The sequence below is a fragment of the Canis lupus genome, chromosome 23 (genome assembly GCF_003254725.2).
Source record: "Canis lupus dingo isolate Sandy chromosome 23, ASM325472v2, whole genome shotgun sequence".
Taxonomy (NCBI): domain Eukaryota; kingdom Metazoa; phylum Chordata; class Mammalia; order Carnivora; family Canidae; genus Canis; species Canis lupus.
In genome coordinates this window covers 30,559,466-30,579,687 of record NC_064265.1, presented here as the reverse complement: position 1 = coordinate 30,579,687, position 20,222 = coordinate 30,559,466, and the positions used below count along the sequence as shown (strand labels likewise).

General features: G+C 36.2%; 1 protein-coding gene across 8 annotated transcripts in view; it reads left to right on the top strand.

The window, feature by feature from the left end:
- Positions 1-20,222, top strand: part of TOPBP1 (DNA topoisomerase II binding protein 1) — a 60,750-nt gene that overhangs the window by 35,351 nt on the left and 5,177 nt on the right. For 6 of the 8 annotated variants that reach the window (XM_025448842.3, XM_025448839.3, XM_025448840.3 and 3 more), the window contains 13 exons: positions 1,347-1,520; positions 1,611-1,720; positions 6,149-6,272; positions 6,826-6,972; positions 7,095-7,197; positions 8,313-8,505; positions 10,120-10,340; positions 11,387-11,553; positions 11,774-11,885; positions 15,048-15,211; positions 16,199-16,336; positions 18,018-18,107; positions 18,281-18,442. In XM_025448842.3, the coding sequence (XP_025304627.1) occupies positions 1,347-1,520; positions 1,611-1,720; positions 6,149-6,272; positions 6,826-6,972; positions 7,095-7,197; positions 8,313-8,505; positions 10,120-10,340; positions 11,387-11,553; positions 11,774-11,885; positions 15,048-15,211; positions 16,199-16,336; positions 18,018-18,107; positions 18,281-18,442 (1,905 nt within the window). The remainder of the gene's footprint in view (positions 1-1,346; positions 1,521-1,610; positions 1,721-6,148; positions 6,273-6,825; positions 6,973-7,094; positions 7,198-8,312; positions 8,506-10,119; positions 10,341-11,386; positions 11,554-11,773; positions 11,886-15,047; positions 15,212-16,198; positions 16,337-18,017; positions 18,108-18,280; positions 18,443-20,222) is intronic. The other 2 variants (XM_025448841.3, XM_025448843.3) reach the window with 2 other exon arrangements.

The window sequence follows — 20,222 nt, the reverse complement described above, 5'->3', positions numbered from 1 at the left end:
ACCAGGCAACTGGGTAACCATCTGAGGAAACAGTTGGGATGAAAACTCACCCTTTACATCAGAATACATTTCAGGGGATATTTATTTCAATACAAAAAGTGAAGGCATAAAAATTACACAACAGGCCGTGAGTTAGTTTTTCAATAATCCCACCATTAGAAAGACCTTTCTACCTGTAACATACACCCTAAAAGAAATAAGAGAGTCATATGAATCTGACAGCATTAAAAAAATTCTCCACATTCAATTGCAGATTTTATAAATGTGCGTTATAAAAGTCTTTAAAAATTCTCCCTGGCAAAAACTTGACAAATGACAAATTTGGAACAAATGTGTATATATCTCAGTGGATATGTGTACATATAAATTCATACAAATATATTCAGTGAATAAAAAAAAGAGAGAAACCAATGGGAAAAATGGCAAAAAATAGGAAGACATAACTGTCACAAAAAATTAAATAGAAATGTTATATATGCATAAAGATGTTTAATCTCATTTAGTATTAAAGGGTGGGAAATTAACCTATCAGGCAAAAAAGAAAAATCTGATTACCCACTGTGCCGTCAAGCATGTTGAAAAATACTACTGCTTTGCTCATGAGAATGCCAACACTGTTACATAGATTTTGCTTAAATGTTTCCGTTTACTCTTACATGTGCAAAATGGTGTGTGTACAATGGTGGTGGTCTGTTGCATTATACTGGCAAAAGATTAATCTAAATATTCATCAGTTGAACAGTGGTAAATACAGTCAGCTGTGTGTATGGAATACTGTTAATACAGATTGAAAAGAGAATGAGCAGCAGTGGCCTGGATAGTGGTGGCCCCTTCTCATGAGGGAGCTGTGAGTGGCTCGGGAACAGGAATATATCTTGTGCTTTTCAGGTTTTTCACAATTCTCAGATCTGTCTGACTGATTAACCTTACAGTTCAGATCTTGCTTATAAGCCATCCCTGATTGTTTCCATCTGTGTTTATTACTCTTTGTTCATTTTGCTTTTTGATGTTCTTCATTTTAACTGTACCTCCCACTCTAAGATTCAGCCAAATATGATGAGCAGAGCTGAAAATATAAGTGTGCTAGTTTCTTTGAACCCATTTGCCGGACAGTATGAAATTTTTTTATTATGTTTAGATACAGATAATATTTCATTTCTTTTATTGTTTGGAGGAGACTAAAGCTGTAATCCAATTAGTTTTGAAAATTGTCTCTTCTCTCTCTCCTTTTTTCTCTTTCCATGTACTCTTGACCTCCCTTTTCCCTTCTCTCCCTTCTCTTCTGTCATTTCCTCCTCTTCTACTTTTCTTTACCCCCCTTTCTGTCTCCCCTGCCATACATATAGGATGCACTTGCAGCCTTGGAAACTCCAGGAGGTCCCAGCCAGCAGAAAAGGAAACTGAGTACACCACTTTCAGAAGTCATTGTCAGAAACTTGAAACTTGCTTTAGCAAATAGCTCTCGAAATGCTGTTGCTCTTTCTGCCAGCCCTCGGCTGAAGGATGCCCAATCAGAGAAGGTAGAATTAGATCACTTATTAAAAGCAAGTTGTAGGTAAAATATTTCTGACAATAAGAGTTGATCTGTTTCTTTTATTCTCCATGGACAGGATGAAGCTCCAAAGCCACTTCATAAGGTAGTGGTATGTGTGAGTAAGAAACTCAGTAAGAAGCAGAGTGAACTGAATGGGATCGCAGCCTCTTTAGGAGCAGATTACAGGTAGTTGGCCCATCTTTCTGTTTGGTACTGATACTGTCTAAACGTATAGGAAAACCTAAAGTTAATTGTGAGTATCCACAAAGGAACATTTACTTTGCCTTTTAGTGTGTCATTGTCTACAGTATCTCCAGTTGATTTTTCATTTACTCTACATCCTTGAAAAATGCCCTCTCCTGTATCAATTCATGTTGATATATATATATTCTTTAAGATATATACAACCAATATTTGAAAACCTATTTTGTGCCACTCACTATTCTAGAAACTTGGGTTCTGTGAATTTAATAAGTACAGTCTAGAAGAATCCTGACGAAATACATTTAATAAGAGTCCTAGGACAGTCACTCATATGAGGTATGAAATTAAGCATATTTGTACCTTAGTGACTTTCAGAGTAGAGTCCTTTTGTGAGCAGTACTAGAGAACTGCAGCCTTCCTGTATTCCAGTGGTCTTTTTGTAGGATGGTTTAATTTCTATTCATTTTCACTACTTTGGAGACATAGATGATCAGATCTGCCCTCCACCTGACTGCCAAGCTAGAGACAGGCCTCTAGCATAGATGTCATATGTGCCAGGGATTGAAGGAGCCTTACCCATGCCAGCCAATCCTGAATCAATCATACTCTGCAGTGCTAGCTTCCTTGATCATTTGTATTCAGCTATTTGTAGATTAGCATAATGATTGGTTCTACAAGTAACAGTTTGAGAAGTATGTTTGGCTTTATCTTCCCCTTTGGTAAGTCTTATTTTGGTTAGCATTCTATTTGATAAATTAGATCAGGAGAATATAAAAATAAAATGTATCTGGAATAGTTATAAGTATCTTAATGTGTTTAATGTATCTGTTGTAGAAAATCTTTTTACTTGTTTAGACTAATATTTGTATTACCTGTTTTATATATATTATTATATAATAACTACTATATGATTATGTATTATTATACTCCTATTACCTTTTACCACTTTCTGGCTCTTAGTATGAACCAAGCTTTATCTTGTTTCATTCCCACAAGAGTCCTTTGATGAGAATATATACTTTTGTCAAAATTGAATGCTTTATTGTTGATTGTTTTTGGATGTGAACTTGATGTAAGACGTAAAAGGAGGGGATCCCTGGGTGGCTCAGTGGTTTAGAGCCTGCCTTCGGCCCAGGGCGTGATCCTGGAGTCCTGAAATCAAGTCCCACATCAGGCTCCCTGCGTGGAGCCTGCTTCTCCCTCCCTCTGCCTGTGTCTCTGCCTCTCTCTGTGTCTCTCATGAATAAATAATAAAATGTTAAAAAAAAAAAAAAGGCATAAAAGGAACCTCTAGGACTTGAATTTTAACAAGACTTAAAATTCCCATCTTCTTGGTGTGAAAAATAGAATCTGAAATTCCTGAATAAGATTTTAACTGATTAAAAGTTTGCATTCAGTCAGTTCCTTGGGGTGCCTGGGTGGTGCAGTCAGTTAAGCATCTAACTCTTGGTTTTGGCTCAGGGTCATGAGATTGGACCCTATGTCAGGCTCTGCACTCAGCAAGGAGTCTGCTTGAGACTTCTCTCTGTCCACCCCCCAACTCTCGCACTCATGCTACTCTAAATAAATAGATAGATAGATGATAGATAGATAGATAGATAGATAGATAGATAGATAGATAGATCGATCGATCAATCAATCTTTAGGGGGAAAAAATCTATTCCTGAAAGGGATTTCTCAGGCTTGGTGATACATGGAGGGAAGAACACTTTAATATGTGCAGGTTACAATATTCATATGTTCATAGGGCAGTCTGTCCTCAAATGAAACTGTCCCACTTGTTCCCATCCATAAGCTAGAACCAGAACATCCTGAAGAGATCATCTGACACTGCCCCCCCACTTCTCACAGTTAAACATTGAGACCAGATCTCCTCAGCATGTCATAGCATTACCTCTTCTAAAAGGATTTCACAAATAGAACAACTACTTTTTTTTTTTTTTTTTTTTTAAGTAGGCGCCATGCCTAGTGTGTAACCCAATGCAGGGCTTGAACTCACCACCCTGAGATCAAGACCTAAGCTGAGATCAAGAGTCAGACACTTAACCAGCTGAGCCACCTCATAACTTAACTATTTTTATAATTTTAAAAAATGAAAATCATCAGAAGGCTCGTAATCATAGAGTATATGTTTAGTGTGCAGATGCCTGTGCCTGATGACACTGGAAGAAAACGGTGTATTCATATGTTTGCATATGTATGTAAAATCACTTAAAATGCTGCAGCCACAAGGCTGAAACAGATAAAGAGACCTAGATACCATGAGCAGCATTACCAAGAGTTGTTCACAATTTAGCAAAGTTACAAATTAAGCAAAGTCTAGTCTTCCGTCAATTACTTAGTAGTTGGATGTTCAATATATTAGTGTATATTTAAACTGAAAAAAACCCCACTTATGTTTGAGGGTAAAACAGGCTTCTAGACTCCTCTAATTTTATAAAGAGACTTTTTTTTTACCTCTGAATTTGTGTCAGAACATTAGAAAATCATGTAAGATACGGGATAATTGTATGTAAAACTGTTCCTCAGAATTTCTAGCATCCTTTGACCTTACTAAGTGCTAATAGCACTCCTCATCTTATAAACATATACTGTAACAACCAAAATCACTCCCACAAATTTACAAAGTAGCTTGTAAAGTAAATTAACAATTTTGCTGAAAGCACTGTTGTAGACTAGAGAGTGGGCAGGTTAACCATCTGTTTTTGTAAGTGAGGTTTTATTGGAAACAGAGCTCTGCCTCTTCATTTCCATATTATCTATGGCTGCTTTCATACAAGGCAAGTATTGAGTAGTTGTAACTTTTTACAGTTGAAACTATAACAACTTTCTGCCCTGAAAAGCCTAAAATACTTATCATTTGGCCTTTGAAGAAAAAGTTTGCTAATTCCTGATCTAAACCATTTATGAAGGTTGACAGTCTATGAAGGATCTCTGAGGACTGAAACTCAGTTTCCATATCATCACAGTGAGGAGTGAAGCAAGATGAATCGGGCAGAAATGTTCCTCTATTTTTTAAATTATCTTTATAATTTATGTAAGTTTGTATTGTTTTCCCTAACATCAGAAGTAGAAACTATTAGAAAGACTTTAACAACTAAATTAGGCAAGATGTTCTTTACTATTATTTTTAAGGAAACAGACAATAGAATAGGAAATAGAGATGTTTATAATATAATTTAGAAGGATATATGCGTGCCTTCTTAATTTGTTAAACTTGGCTATTTAAAAAGTTTGGATATATTTCTTATTTAGGAAGTGGAAAGTATGTTCAGTGTCCTTAATGAGAAACCTCTATTTATTTTGGTGATTATATTCAGAAATACAATTTTTACTTTCTCTTTGTTTTTACTTGATTTTCTGAAGGATGGCATATATTTTATAATTTTTGGATTATTTTCCTAGGTCAGAAAACTATTACAGGGGAAGAATTGAGAGATTGTAGCATAATATAATTGTGTAGGTTTTTTTTTTTTTTTAATTATTTATTTATTTATTTATTTATTTATGATAGTCACAGAGAGAGAGAGAGAGAGGCGGACACACAGGCAGAGGGAGAAGCAGGCTCCATGCAACGGGAGCCCGATGCGGGATTCGATCCCGGGTCTCCAGGATCGTGCCCTGGGCCAAAGGCAGGCGCCAAACCACTGCGCCACCCAGGGATCCCAATTGTGTAGGTTTTTAAGTAAAAACTGGCCCTACCACTTACTGAAAGGCCTTAAATGTGTTACTTAACCTTCAGTTTCCTTATCAGTAAAGTGGATATAATATCAGTGTGTTAGGATTGTTGAGAGGAGTAGGTGAGATGTTGTGTAAAGTACATAATTTATTATGGCATAGAGCAAATGTACAATGATTAGTGACTGCCAATAACCAGAGGACAGATTGGATACTTTGCCTGTTTTATTATTTGAAAATAATGTTACTATAAAGTGATACTCATTGTAAAAAAGAAAATTTAAACAATTCAGAAAAGTATAAAGAAGGAAATAATATTTTTAAAGAATACCTTTCCAGGGTAGCCCTGGTGGCGCAGCAGTTTAGCGCCACCTGCAGCCCGGGGTGTGATCCTGGAGACCTGGGATCGAGTCCCGCATTGGGCTTCCTGCGTGGAGCCTGCTTCTCCCTCTGCCTGTGTCTCTGCCTCTCTCTCGCTCTCTCTGAATGAATAAATTAAAAAAAAAAAAAAGAATACCTTTCCAGATATCTTTCTGCACTTACATACCTAGAGATATATGTGTAAAATTTGACGACCCCCCCCCCCAAAAAATGGAGCCTGTCATTTAATGTCCATGTTTACTCTAGATTGTGAATGTTTTTGAAGGTGAATATATTCTATTGATAGAGAGTAATGATCACCTTCAACTCAGGTATTTCTCTTAGTTACGTGTTTTTTAAAATTTGTTTCAGATGGAGTTTTGATGAAACCGTGACTCATTTCATTTATCAAGGCCGACCAAATGACACTAACCGAGAGTATAAATCTGTAAAAGAAAGAGGAGTACACATTGTTTCAGAGCACTGGCTTTTAGAAGTAAGCAGTACTTTTTTCCTTCCCTATCTATTAAATGAAAATGAATACAAACAGTATTTCAAGACACAAGCCAGTTTCCATGTATGTAAACAAGTTCGATAACCTTAGTTAACAGTGCACATTTCATGTCTTTGGCATTAAAAACTTAGCTCAGTCCCTAAGTACTTAACAAGTCTTTTAATTTCTCTCTGATTCTTTTCACTAATTAAAAATGATGTGAAGGGTAATGTTATGATAATTTAAGGAGAATTAATTTAGCATGCTAATGCAGTTTAGAACTTTTCTAAGTATTCCCAGGAGTATGAATGATACCTTGACAAAAGCATAGGAGTGAGATCTTACTCTTCAGTGTACATAACATTAAAAAGTGAGAACAATTTTGTCACTTGTATGATGGACATTTCAGTGTCACCTACTTTTCAGAACTTTAATTCTGCAAAATTTTGCCATCTTAGGACATAATATATTTGTTTGTTGTCCTTATTCTACTTAATGTAATTTATTCACTAAGAGGTTTTTCAGTCCTGTTTTAAAGCATGCCATTATATTGCAGTGTGCCCAAGAGTATAAACATCTTCCTGAATCTCTTTATCCACATACTTATAATCCCAAAATGAGCTTGGATATCAGTACAGTGCAAGATGGCAGAATCTCTAATAGTCGACTGCTCTCAGCTGATTCAACGACAAAGGATGATGAGGTAGATGATACGGATAACACATTTACCGTCTCCTTAACCTGAATGGATAATCATATCATACAGTGCTATGGAACTTATGCAGTGACTTGGTTTAAGAAATTGTAACTTTTCTCCTTGAATAGCCAGATCATTTGCCTGGAGAAGAAAACGATATAGACAATATGACCACCAGTAATAAAGAATCCGCAACATCAAATGGAGATGGAAGGAATGACTCTAAAGGAGGTAAAATATTTTAAATTGCAAAAAAAAAAAAAAAAATTTATACATATATATCTTCCATACGAAATGCTTCCTTTGCATGGAAAAACAAAGTTGTTTTTCATTCACTATAAAGCATATATTTGAGGATTGAATTGAAGTTCCATGCCAATCATTAAGTAATGATATGCAGAGCTTTAGTGATTTATTAAGTGTCAAACTTGTGAAATCTGTGGGACTAGGTATTTTACAGAGTTAGTGAGATACAGCCCTATTCTATTAAAGGTAGGTGGAGTTGGTAGTTTTGTAAAAATTTGGTTTTTGGTTCAGTTCTTTTTAGTAACTTTCAAAAAGCTTTAGTATATATATAATATATTGTAACAGTTTATGGTGTTAGAAGAATTAAAACACGAGATACATTCACCCTACTTCCTCAGTGTCCTTTGACTCTGTTTTGAGTGACTCTTAGCAGTGCTTCATTTTGAATCATCTTTCACAATTGCATGAATGGCAATTTAGCCCATCGCTTTTATGGGCGTCCAGGCTATTTCTGATTTCTTAGTATTAACAAAGAGTGCTGCAATGAGTAACTTTGTATCTATAGATGTCCTATTTTTAATGGATTAATATTTTCTGTTTTCTTAACTCATCTTACCCTACTGGAGCTTTCCCGATGACTTACCTATTTAGTCCCACTCAGTTCATTCCAAAAGTGTTTATTTCATACCTATTTTTGTGTTCGATCTATAAGAAAAGATAAATACGTTGTGGTCTGTTTTCAGGGACCACAGGGGGAAATCACATATAATAATTCCTGTAATGCATCTGAGTATGGTACATAACACAGGAGAGAGTCAGAAGCAAGCAGAGAGCTCTACAACAGGGATAATTACCAGGTCTTAGCAGTGTGTCTTGGAAGGGCTTCTTGTTTTTTTTTTCCCCCCCACATACAGTTGTCCTGGTAAGGACTGCCTTTATGTTCTGCAGTATTCCTAGTCTTAGTACATTACTGTAGCCTGTAGTAAGAATTCAATAAATATCACGTTAATAAATTTATGTCTATCCAAATCTAGATGAAATAGTTAATGTGAATGAGATACGATAAAAAGAAATCTAATTGGTATAATTTGTGTTTCAAGCTCTGACACAGACTTTGGAGATGAGAGAGAATTTTCAAAAGCAGCTGCAAGAGATAATGTCTGCAACATCAATAGTGAAACCTCAGGGACCAAGGGCTTCCCTTTCAAGAAGTGGTTGTAACAGTGCTTCTTCAACCCCTGATAGCACTCGCTCTGCCCGCAGTGGGCGAAGTAGAGTCCTGGAGGCACTGAGGTATGTATTTGTCACTGATGGCAGAAGGAAGTGACCAGCGGACTTGAGAGAAGGGAACTCATTTAGGCTCCTGCTGGCTCAGTTCCATGAGTTAAGCCTAATTTTGCATCCCTCCCTCTTTTCTTTGTCAGCAAAGCAGATTAGAATATCAGGACGAGGAAAAGAGTAATATTACTGGGCTTTTATTTAGCCCAAACTTATGTACGTTGTATATAGATACTATATTGGTTGTGCAACCTTTGACTGGCTAGCTTTTCCCCCTTCCCCTACTTCTAGCTTTTTCTCCTTCCCTCCCTTGTTCCAAGCGGTTCTAGAATTCTTCTTTGAGGTAGAAGCAGACACAGGTTTGTTCCATACTAAGCAACTGCTTCATTGTGGTGTGATTAATATTTTTTATTGCCTCCCCTGAAAAAGAAATGATTTTAAGATCCAGTTTGCTTCATTTAAAATGAATTCAATGAAAAAAAAAATAAAAAAATAAAAAATAATTAAAAAAAAAATGAATTCAATGGGCAATTCTCTCTGTTCTTTCATGTTAGTATTAATATTAGTTCTAAATTAAAGGTATTTCTTATTAGAACTACATGTATTTTGTTTTCTTTTTACAAATTTATCCTTTAGGAAATGTTGATCACAGTTCTCAGTGTGATATGACTTAAGTTCAGTAGCATAACTTCATCTTTTTCCTGATAGAATCTCCAATTGTATGATGAACGTTAGGGGACTTGTATCTTAAATTGATTGCTAGAACTATGTATCTATCTTAAGCTACATATGTATTTCATGAGGCCAATTCTGTATCTGCATACTGAGTGAAAGTGGCTTTTTTTTTTTTTTTAATATACTTTAGGTCATGTTTTGTCATTACAGAGAGCCTAAATTTTGTGCCAAGTCAGAGTAGATAAATACATTCAGAATAAAAGAATGAGGCGAATGAACTCTGGGATACCATCAGCTTTCATAAATTATTTTTGCTAAGATTCCTTTTATATATTTATACATAGAAGGAAAATTGTTGGTATTATATTTACTTTCTAGTGGAATTGGTACAATTATGACACAAAACACACTTTATTCTAGTTCGGAATATAGCTGATCTTAGACTCTGAGAGGTTTGGTTACCAAGAGCCAAAGGGACTTTCTTTTAAAGCAGTTTTTATAGTACCCTTCCTGTGTAATTACAGTTCTTATTATTTCAAGTGATAAAAATACAACCACTGGTAAGCAAAGTAACTAGTTTTCTAAACATTACCATGTTTCCCTAAGCCTATATAATTAAGAGAAATTCTATTTTTAAATGTAGCAATCATTTTAGAATTTTAAAACAATTTCCTGACAGTAAACTTTCCCTTTTGAAGTTTTAAATATATGGACGTTTAGTTAAAATAGATGTTTTCTTTTCTAACTAAAGCATTTTTGTAAGTTTCTGGAAGAAATATTTTAAAAAGAAAAAATGTCCCCACAGTTCATTTATTCAATACTTTGAGGTGCTTACTCTGCTAGATAGTGGGTATATAAAGGTGAGCCTCAAATTTGCAGTCTAATTTACAAATTTATGAGTGTAGATTTTGTTATAGCTATATTTTTATTAAAATTGTCACTTGTATTCTTTAGGCAGTCTCGTCAAACGGTACCTGATATCAACACAGAGCCCTCCCAGAATGAACAGATCATTTGGGATGACCCGACAGCCAGGGAAGAGAGAGCAAGGCTTGCCAGCAATCTGCAGTGGCCTAGTTGTCCCACACAGTATTCTGAGCTTCAGGTTGACATTAAAAAATTGGAGGATTCTCCTTTCCAGGAGCCTTTACATGATCCAGAAATTGCTGAACAGGGTAATGAGAAGAAATCTATACATTTGTTTGCATTAAGTGTATGTTGACTTCTTAAAACTAGATAAGCACTTGGGGTTCTCTGAATTTAACACATGTAAACAAAAAACTTACTAGATATTTCTGATTTGAGTTTAATGTAAGAGTCAGAGAAATAATTATAAATTGAGGCAACTCTGTATCAGTAAAATTGAAGAATATTTTTGGCTCTTAAATATGGAAATTGAGGATTGGACAGTTTTTTCCAGACATAGTTTTCACTATTGTTCTTTCTCTCATTCCTTTGTACATTTGTATCCTTAATGTTTGTCTTTTTCTCAGTCCTCTTATTTTCACTAAGCCTTCTAAATTCCACCCAGCAGGTACCTAGATTTGTTCCTTGGATTTGTAGGTGTTCCTTTCTAAATTCTCCTAGTTTTTTCCCTTGGGCTTTACCTTGAAGACAAAATGATTCCTGTCTTTCATCTTTGGTCATCTTTTTCCCCATTTTCTCGTATCACTTGAGCATGCATCTGCACTAGCTAGATTTTCTTCAAGTAGAGCACTGCTTTCATTTTATAAGTTTGGGTTACATTTTACTGTTGAAACCTTAGTATTTAAAGAAAGGGTTGGCAGAAGCCCACAGATAACACTATTTGCCTTTTAAAAAGCTAATTAAGGGCAGCTCGGGTGGCTCAGCGGTTTAGCGCCGCCTTCAGCCCAGGGCGTGATCCTGGAGACTCAGGATCGAGTCCCACGTCGGGCTCTCTTCATGGAGCCTGCTTCTTCCTCTGCCTGTGTCTCTGCCTCTCTCTCTCTCTCTCCTCTCTGTGTATTCTAATGAATAAATAAATAAAATCTTTAAAAAAAAATAAAAATAAAAAATAAAAAGCTAATTAATTACATTTATTTAAAAGCTCTAGAAATAGGCTACTTCTTTTGCATGTACTTTTTACATTCCAGAATTTGTGTTTAATTTCATCTTGGTTAAGACAGATGAGAATATTTGCCCGAATTTGTTCTTAGTCGTATTTGGATAACATCACACTGCAGCATTTTATTGCCCTCAGCAGTCTGTGATCCCGGAAATGTGTGTGTGACTGAAGCCCCAAAACACCCGACCTCTGAAGAACTGGAAACACCAGTAAAAGACAGCCACCTGATCCCTACACCTCAAGCTCCCAGTATTGCCTTCCCCCTAGCCAACCCACCTGTGGCTCCACACCCTAGAGAAAAGGTTAGTTTATCCTTTTATGATTGCCTTTTTGATATTACTGTTATGCTGCATTAAAAATTTGCTGTCAGTATGAAGAGTTCGTAAATGTTGAAACCTGCATTTCTTCATGTTATTTCTGTATTTGAGAAAAGATTAAAAATGTCACTTTAAAAAGCCCATATACCTGATTGATAACCTTTTTAATGTTAATTCTTTCTAAAATAAAACTCTTCCATTTCAGATTATAACAATAGAGGAAACCCATGAAGACTTGAAAAAACAGTACATATTTCAGTTGTCGTCTCTGAATCCTCAAGAACGTATTGATTATTGTCATCTGATTGAAAAACTAGGTACAAGTTTTTTTTTAAGTCAAAAATGTAACCTTATTTGGAAGGCAGTATAGTAGCATTTCTAAGATCTACAAATTGAGAGGAAAAAAGATGGGTGGGGCACCTGACTCAGGTAGAGCACGCCACTCTTAGTCTTGGGGCCATAAATCATTGAAATTACAGACTTAAAATAAAACTGTTTTTAAACTTAGTGGTAGTCACATTTTATTTTATTGTTTTTTAAAGATTTATTTATTTATTTATTTATTTATTTATTCATGAGAGACACAGAGAGAGAAAGAGAAGCAGAGACATAGGCAGAGGGAGAAGCAGGCTCCATGCAGGGAGCCCGATGCAGGACTTGATCCCAGGTCTCCAGGATCACACCCTGGACTGCAGGCGGCGCCAAACCGCTGTGCCACCGGGGCTGCCCAGTAGCCATATTTTAAAAAGTAAAAAATCAAGTAAAATTAATAAAACATTTTATTTAACCTGCTGTACACAAAATATTATATTCAACATGTAATCAGTATAAAATATCAGTGAGATCTTACTTTTTTTCCTAAGTAGTTTTTGAAATCTGATATATATTTTGCACTTTTAGCACATCTCAATTTGGGCTATGCTGCAAGTGTTTGATAGCCACATGTGACTAGCTGTTACTGTATTAGAGCAACTCTACAGAATTAAGAAAAGTATAGGAAGAGAACTTAATCTGACAGGTTGATACAGAGAAAACATTAGGAAATAATGGTTGTTTTTAATAATAGCCCTGAGTCATCAAGAAAAGATTAAATGTTAGTGCTGTCCTTTTAAGAATGTGGTAAATTATGATAGATGTTTTTGGGTTTTGTTTTGTTTTATTTAGATTTTATTTATTCATGAGAGAGGCAGAGACAGAGGCAGAGGGAGAAGCAGGCTCCATGCAGGGAGCCCGATGTGGGACTCAATCCTAGAACTCCAGGATCATGCCCTGGACCAAAGGCAGGCGCTACCACTGAGCCACCCAGGGATCCCCGATAGAAATCTTAAAAAAGGGGATCCCTGGGTGGCGCAGCGGTTTGGCGCCTGCCTTTGGCCCAGGGCGCGATCCTGGAGACCCGGGATCGAATCCCACGTCGGGCTCCCGGTGCATGGAGCCTGCTTCTCCCTCTGCCTGTGTCTCTGCCTCTCTCTCTCTCTCTGTGACTATCATGAATAAATAAATAAAATCTTTAAAAAAAAAAAAGAAATCTTAAAAAAGATTTCTGTCAAATACAGAGTTGAGACGCTATGTTTCTTAGAAACTGGACTCACGTGGAACACTGTTTCCCAGTCACCTAGCAAATGAGATGGAGTTCTAAATCAAGATTTTTTTTTAATATTTATTTATTTGAAAGAGAAAGCATGAGCGGAGGAATGGGGAGGAACAGAGGGAGGGGGAGAAGCAGATGTCTTGCTGAGCAGAAAGCCCAATGCAGGGCTCAATTCCAGGACCCCAGGATTACAGCTTGAGCTAGGGGCAGACACTTAACCGACTGAGCCACCCAGGCACCCCATAAATCAAGATTGTTAAGCTTTATCTGGAGCTCTCAGAATGGAAGAAGATGCTCCAAGCATCTGTCCTCCTGTATTTTATTCCATCTCTGTAAACTCTGGCAAGAGAATGGTCTAGAAGAGAGGCAAATGAGGACAGATTGTACTGGAATGGAGTCTGAGTGGGAAGTTTTTGATACCAGAATGCAAAGAGACCCTTCATCTTATAAATGAAGCAACTGTGGCCAGTTGATTTACATAAGTAAATCTATTATGTTGTCTGGGTTACCGAATAAATTTGTTAAATAGAATTAGATCTCAATATAATATGGAATTTTCACCTTCTTGTTTTTTTGTCATTCTGATCCTGAGTGAGTTATTGTGTACTTGTGTCATCATGGGTAGATGGCAGATAATCATAGTAACCTACCTTCAGAGAGTTGTGAAGATTAATTAGTTAATAATCCTGAGTACTTTCCACAATCCCTGGCATATAGTATGTGGTCAAACAATATTGCTTCCTTTATTAGTTATCTGTAAAGCATGAGTAGAGCTCTGATGTTTTGTTGAATTCTTACAAAGTCTTTAATACAACTTTGCCTAACCAATAATCAAGTTAACTTCTGAAGTGTAAATCAAAAATCGATCAGTCAAAAGCCATGCTTTACATAAGCTTTTAAGCCTTCTTTCCTCAAAATCGGACATCATACATCTGTGAGAAGAGGGTTCAGCTTCTGCCTGCTGCTTCATGTTTCCCTAGGGTGTGTGTTTTCCTCCCTAGCTTCTGTGTTGTTGAGCTATTGACCTTATTTCCACTCAAAAAATTTTCTGCTTTTACTCTTTAGAAGCCGTTTCTTGACTTCCATCTCCCTGGTTACCAATACTCAGTGGTTGGAAATTGCAAAAGTAGTTGAGACTTAAAAGCTATAACAGTAGTAAATGGACTCTGTTTATATTGGTTTTTTTTTGTTTTTAATATCTTAATTGTAACAAGCCAAGTACAGACAAACAGAAAAGTTTGAATAAGGATTTAGTATTGAAATAGCAAAGAATTTTTGTTAATTTTGGTCTGATAATGGCATTGTGGCTGTGTAAGAAAATTACCATGTATTGCAGAGATGCATACTGAATGGGTAGGGGTAGAGCAACATGATGTCTGGAATTTACTTTAAAATAGTTAATGGGCAGCCTGGGTGGCTCAGCGGTTTAGCGCCGCCTTAGGCCCAGGGCGTGATCCTGGAGACCCGGGATTGAGTCCCACGTTGGGCTCCCTGCATGGAGCCTGCTTCTACCTCTGCCTGTGTCTCTGCCTCTCTCTCTCTCTCTCTCTCTCTCTCTCTCTCTCATGAATAAATAAATCTTTAAAATAAATTAATTAATTAAATAGTTAAGCCAAAAAGAGGGTAGACTGAAGTAAGGATGGCAAAATTTTGGTAATTTTGGAATCTAGGTGGCCAGTGTGTAGGGTTTCATTTTACTATTTCTTTCTATTTTAATTTTTCATTAAAAAATATTATTTTATAAAAATATATGTATGTGAAGTAAAATAATTGTCAAAGTTTTTTGGTTTATTTGGTGCATTTTATTTATAAATAATTTGTAGAGTTGACGTTTTTTCTAGGAAGAAGTTAAGAATTTCAATAAAGTATCAATTTTTCTTTACTTTAGGTGGATTAGTAATAGAGAAGCAATGCTTTGATCCCAACTGTACACACATTGTTGTGGGACATCCTCTTCGAAACGAGAAGTATTTAGCTTCAGTGGCAGCTGGGAAGTGGGTACTTCATCGCTCCTACCTGGAAGCATGCCGGACTGCTGGGCACTTCGTGCTGGTGTGTATTCAAATTAATATGAAGAATCATTTTTCTTTAAAAGCATCTGCCTCAGGTCATGATCTCAGTCAGGGTCCTGGGAATCGAGCCTCAGCGGGGAGTCTGTAAGTCTTAATAATTGATTCCAGTATCCACATAATCATTCATATAATGGAAATAACCAAATATGTCTAGTTAGATTATACCGATTTTATAAGGTCCACATTAACAAAGTAAAAAAAAAAAATTTTTAAGAGATTACAGACCCAGATTCTTAGTTATATCAGTTTTGTTTAATTTGAATGTGGACTTAGTTTTTTTCTCTTTGGAATAACATTAGAAAATGTGAAGATTATCTCATCATAAGCTTTATCTTTACTGCCAGCCCCTTAAATATTAAGTTGTCTGAAATATTTTGGCTCCTAACTAACCATCACAGTAATATCTGTCATGCAATTTTTGAAGTTTTCAATCAATATCCCTTAGGGATCTGATTTCTATGGACAGGTAGTCAAGCTATTAACACATACCTCCACTGAGAACATGTCCTTCTATGAAGTTCATCTTATAATAGATGAAGCCTAGTAATCTGTATATTACTAATTACTAAGGTGTAGTTACTATATTTCTTAGAAATGTAGCAGTATTTTTCTGATTTCTAATTAAAAGCCAGATATACTTAGGGTGCCTGGGTGGCTTAGTTGGTTGAGCATCTGCCTTTGAGGTGGCAGGGAGTCTGCTGCTCCCTCTCCCTACCACTCCCCCTGTTTGTGTGTGCTCACGCTCGCTGTCTCTCTCTCTCAAATAAATAAAATCGTTAAAAATATATATATATACATGACCTTTCTATGAATTAAAGTACATATTCTTCCTCTGTGCTCATAAACTGATATTTAGTGCTCTGTATTTATAACAATTGAATGTATAGCTTTTAACTCTTATGAGATCATGGACTTCTTGAGGACATACTGTAGGACTACTCCGAAGTTTATTGTACTAATTGTCTAGGAAGAAGACTATGAATGGGGAAGTAGTTCCATACTTGATGTTTTGACTGGAATCAATGTACAGCAACGAAGACTAGCACTTGCAGCAATGAGATGGAGGAAAAAAATCCAGCAAAGACAAGAATCAGGCATTGTTGAGGTATTGACAAATGTGGTGATATGAACGGCATTCAGTTTGATGATTATTAACAGATTTTAATTTTAAGAGAATGTGCTTATTAACAAAATATAGTTGTCTTTTATGCCTTGGTTGATATACTTAGTTTGAGCATTCTAAATAGGGCTAATGTTAATTCCTAATTCCTTTAATTATGATCAAGAGGAAGGTATATATAATGTTGATGTCTCTTTTAAAAATATGTGTATATGGGATACCTGGGTGGCTCACTCAGTTAGGCATCCAACTCTTGATTTCAGCTCAGGTCATGATCTCAGAGTGGTGAGATCCAGCCCTGCATCAGACTCCTCGCTTAGCCAGGAGTCTGCTAGAGATTCTCTCTCTCCCTCTGCCACTCCCCTCACCACGTATGCATGAATGCACACTCTCAAATACATAAATCTTTTTTAAAAAAGTAAAAAGGAATGGTAAAAATAATTTTAAAATGTGACCCATGCTATATTTCTTCCAAAGACCCTTCAGCATCTACCTTCAGGGTTTCTTAACATGGGGTCCACAGACTCTCCCAAAGGAGTTGTAGATAAAATTCACTGTTTATACACTTTGGATGGAGCATTGGAATACATCTTTATTTTTACTAACCTCCAATTGGAAGCATTTCTTTTCATTATAGAAGTCTAGGTAACCAATCACAACATTTAACAGTACTTGTGATTTTACCCCAAGAGAAGAGAGACATTTTTGCATTATAGTTGCAAGTATTTCGAGATACTGCTTATGTTTATCATCTTTTTTTAATTGAAATATAGTTGATGCACAGTATTACATTAGTTTCACATATGTAACAGCGATTTGACAACTATACATTATGCTCAGAAGTGTAGCTAACCATCTGTCTTAACTACTTTGAAATTGTAATAGCTCCAGTCACCACTAGGTCTTTTGATTTAATTCATTAATACAGAAGGGCATCTATTATGTTACAAATTTGCAAATATTTTGACAGTTTTCAATAAAATGGTTTTTTGTAATCTTTTATAGTTTATGTTAAAATTAATATTTTAAAACATTGTTCATATGGCACAGAAATCACATTTCAATAAAGCTTTTGTTTTAAAAGAATGAGAAAACAGGGCCAGAGGTTTCACTGGACTGTCAAAGGAGTCCATGGTCACAAAAGTTAGAAACCCAAATTAAATAATCTTGTGTGTTGTATTCTGAGCTCTCTACTGTATCCCATGCCCTTGTTAGCCTTAATTCCCTTCTTTTAGAGTAATTCTACTGGCTTTTGTTGATAGTTATTCCCTAGTGAAATATTTAATATTTCTGATTTGCAAACATTTTCAAGAGAAATATAATAGAGACTTCATCTAATCTAAGAACTTGTACAATAAGTTCTACCGTGGATTAATTATAAGGAAAAAATACAAGACTAAATAAAAGCCAAGTTGCTTTGTTTTCATGTTAATTAATCATCAAAACATTTTCCTTCATTTTTCAAGTACTTATTGATAGCCTACTGTGTGCCAAACACCATAGCTATGTGTTTCAGAGTATTCTGACCAGAGACAATTACCACTGTGGCAGAAGTAAAGGTTATAAGATTATTTGTTGACGTAAAACTACATTTACAGATAAAATGATGTATTATTTGCATTTATTTCCCAAATAATTTCAACACTTATTATTTTTTCATTTGTAGGGGGCATTTAGTGGGTGGAAGGTTATCTTACATGTTGACCAGTCCCGAGAAGCAGGATTCAAACGCCTTCTTCAGTCAGGAGGAGCAAAGGTTTGTATTGAGTCAACTTACAGAATTTTTTATGTGAATTTTTTTTTGACCAAGGTTGCTGTGATCAGTTCTTGATTTTCTCTACTTTGTGAGATGACAGTCCTTAAGTACAGATTATACTTGAACTACTTTGGGACACTGATAGATTGTGATGCTTATTATTTGTTCTTTAGGTACTACCTGGTCATTCTGTACCTTTATTTAAAGAAGCTACACATCTCTTTTCTGACTTCAATAAACTGAAACCAGATGACTCAGGAGTTAATATAGCAGAAGCTGCTGCCCAAAATGTGTACTGCTTGAAAACAGAGTACATTGCTGATTATCTGATGCAGGTGTGTAAGATTTTTGTCCTTGACCTCCTCATCACCAGAGATAGACTTATATGCATAGGGTTGTAACTGCACGACAAAACCTTTGACTTGTTTATTAGTAGAATGTTTGGCTCCTCCTATTCTGTATGCAATCCCTTTCAGTTTCATTCTATTTTTTATAATGAACACATACGTAAACATTTAGCTTGGAGTTAAATAGAGCAGGTATAAAAATCTGGGTTACCTAAAAGCATTAAAAATGCCCTTTCTTAGTGTTGGAATAGTGCTATTCACAATTAGCCTAAGTTTTTATTTGGGCAAAGAAAAATCTTTGTGATACCAGAGCACCTGAAATGCCATCAGAAATCAGCAAGATATGACACATGATAATGCCTTACTACCAAGGATTTCAAATAGAATGGTATAGAACTAAGGGGAAGCCAAAACTCACCATGCTGTGTAATTTTTGCTGTTTGTGTTTCGGAGTTGCTCAGGATATATAGAAAAAAATGGCTAAAACATAAACATGAAACCTTTATTATAAAGCAGTGGGATGTACTAATTAGGAATTAATAAGCCAGTATTAACTCCTAGAAACACCTAAGTAACTTTTTAAAAAGCTCAAGCCTTTTTACTCACTGCTTTTCTCAGGGTTACATTGTGTATCAGGCAGTAGATGTCTGGAGGAATGCAGTTGGGCGGAGTAGGCTGCTATGTATTTCTATGTCTAAGCTCATCATTGCCAACCTAGCTCTCAGAAGTAGGTCAAGACAGAACACTTCAGGGAAGCAAAGCAGCAGACTAGGGAGGGAGAGTCAAGCAGACTTGACTTCAAGTTCATGATCAAGATAAGCCAAGCACAAGTAAGACTCTTGAGATAGGCTTACCCCAATGTTCTGACCTCAGGTTAAAAGCTGGTGGTGGGGTGAGGTATTAATTCATTAAAAAGCTGGGTGCAGTGGCCACAGGGATCTTGGTGATGACGTGTCCTTAGCTACCTTGCTCCACTCTGGATGGTCACCCTCTACTACACAGTGCTGTCCTCCCAGGATCTCCATTCACCACCATCCTTTCTCTTCTCTGTTGGATCTCCTATTTCTATATCCCTTGTCATCCTAATCTCTCATTTTGTCAAAGGTCATTTTATAGTAACTTGAGAAAGCACATGGGGATAAACAGATTTTCTGTATGTGAAAATTCTTTTTTCTGTGCTCAAACTTCTCAGTTTGGATGGACATCAAATTCTAGGTTGAAACATTTTCTTCTTAATCTCCTTGCTTTTAGTATTGTATTTTGATTCATAATCTGTTTTAAGTAACTTATGATTTAGTAGGAAGCTCTTTTTGTCCCTAGTTTTCTAAAATTTCAAAATGATAGGCTCTCAGGGTCTGTTTTTATTATGCTGCACATGACAGGTCTCTTCTGGCCTGGTAATTTGTGTCTTTCATTTCTAGAAAATCTTGAGTTATTTCAGCAAGGATATTTTGTCTCCACTTTCTGTTCTCATTTTCTAGTACTTCTACTTGTACACTTGATAATCTTACTTCATAACTATTTTTATTTTATTATTTATTTATTCATGAGAGGCACAGACATAGGCAGAGGAAGAACCAGGCTCCCTGTCGGGAGCCTGATGCAGGACTCAATCCCAGGACCCCAGGACCACAATCTGAGCCAAAGGCAGACTGTAAACCACTGAGCCACCCAGGTGCCCCATAAAATGGCTTTCTTTTAAACAGAGTATTGTTGGGTCTTGCTTTTTTATTCTTTGGAATGTTTAGTCCATCATGTAATTATTGAT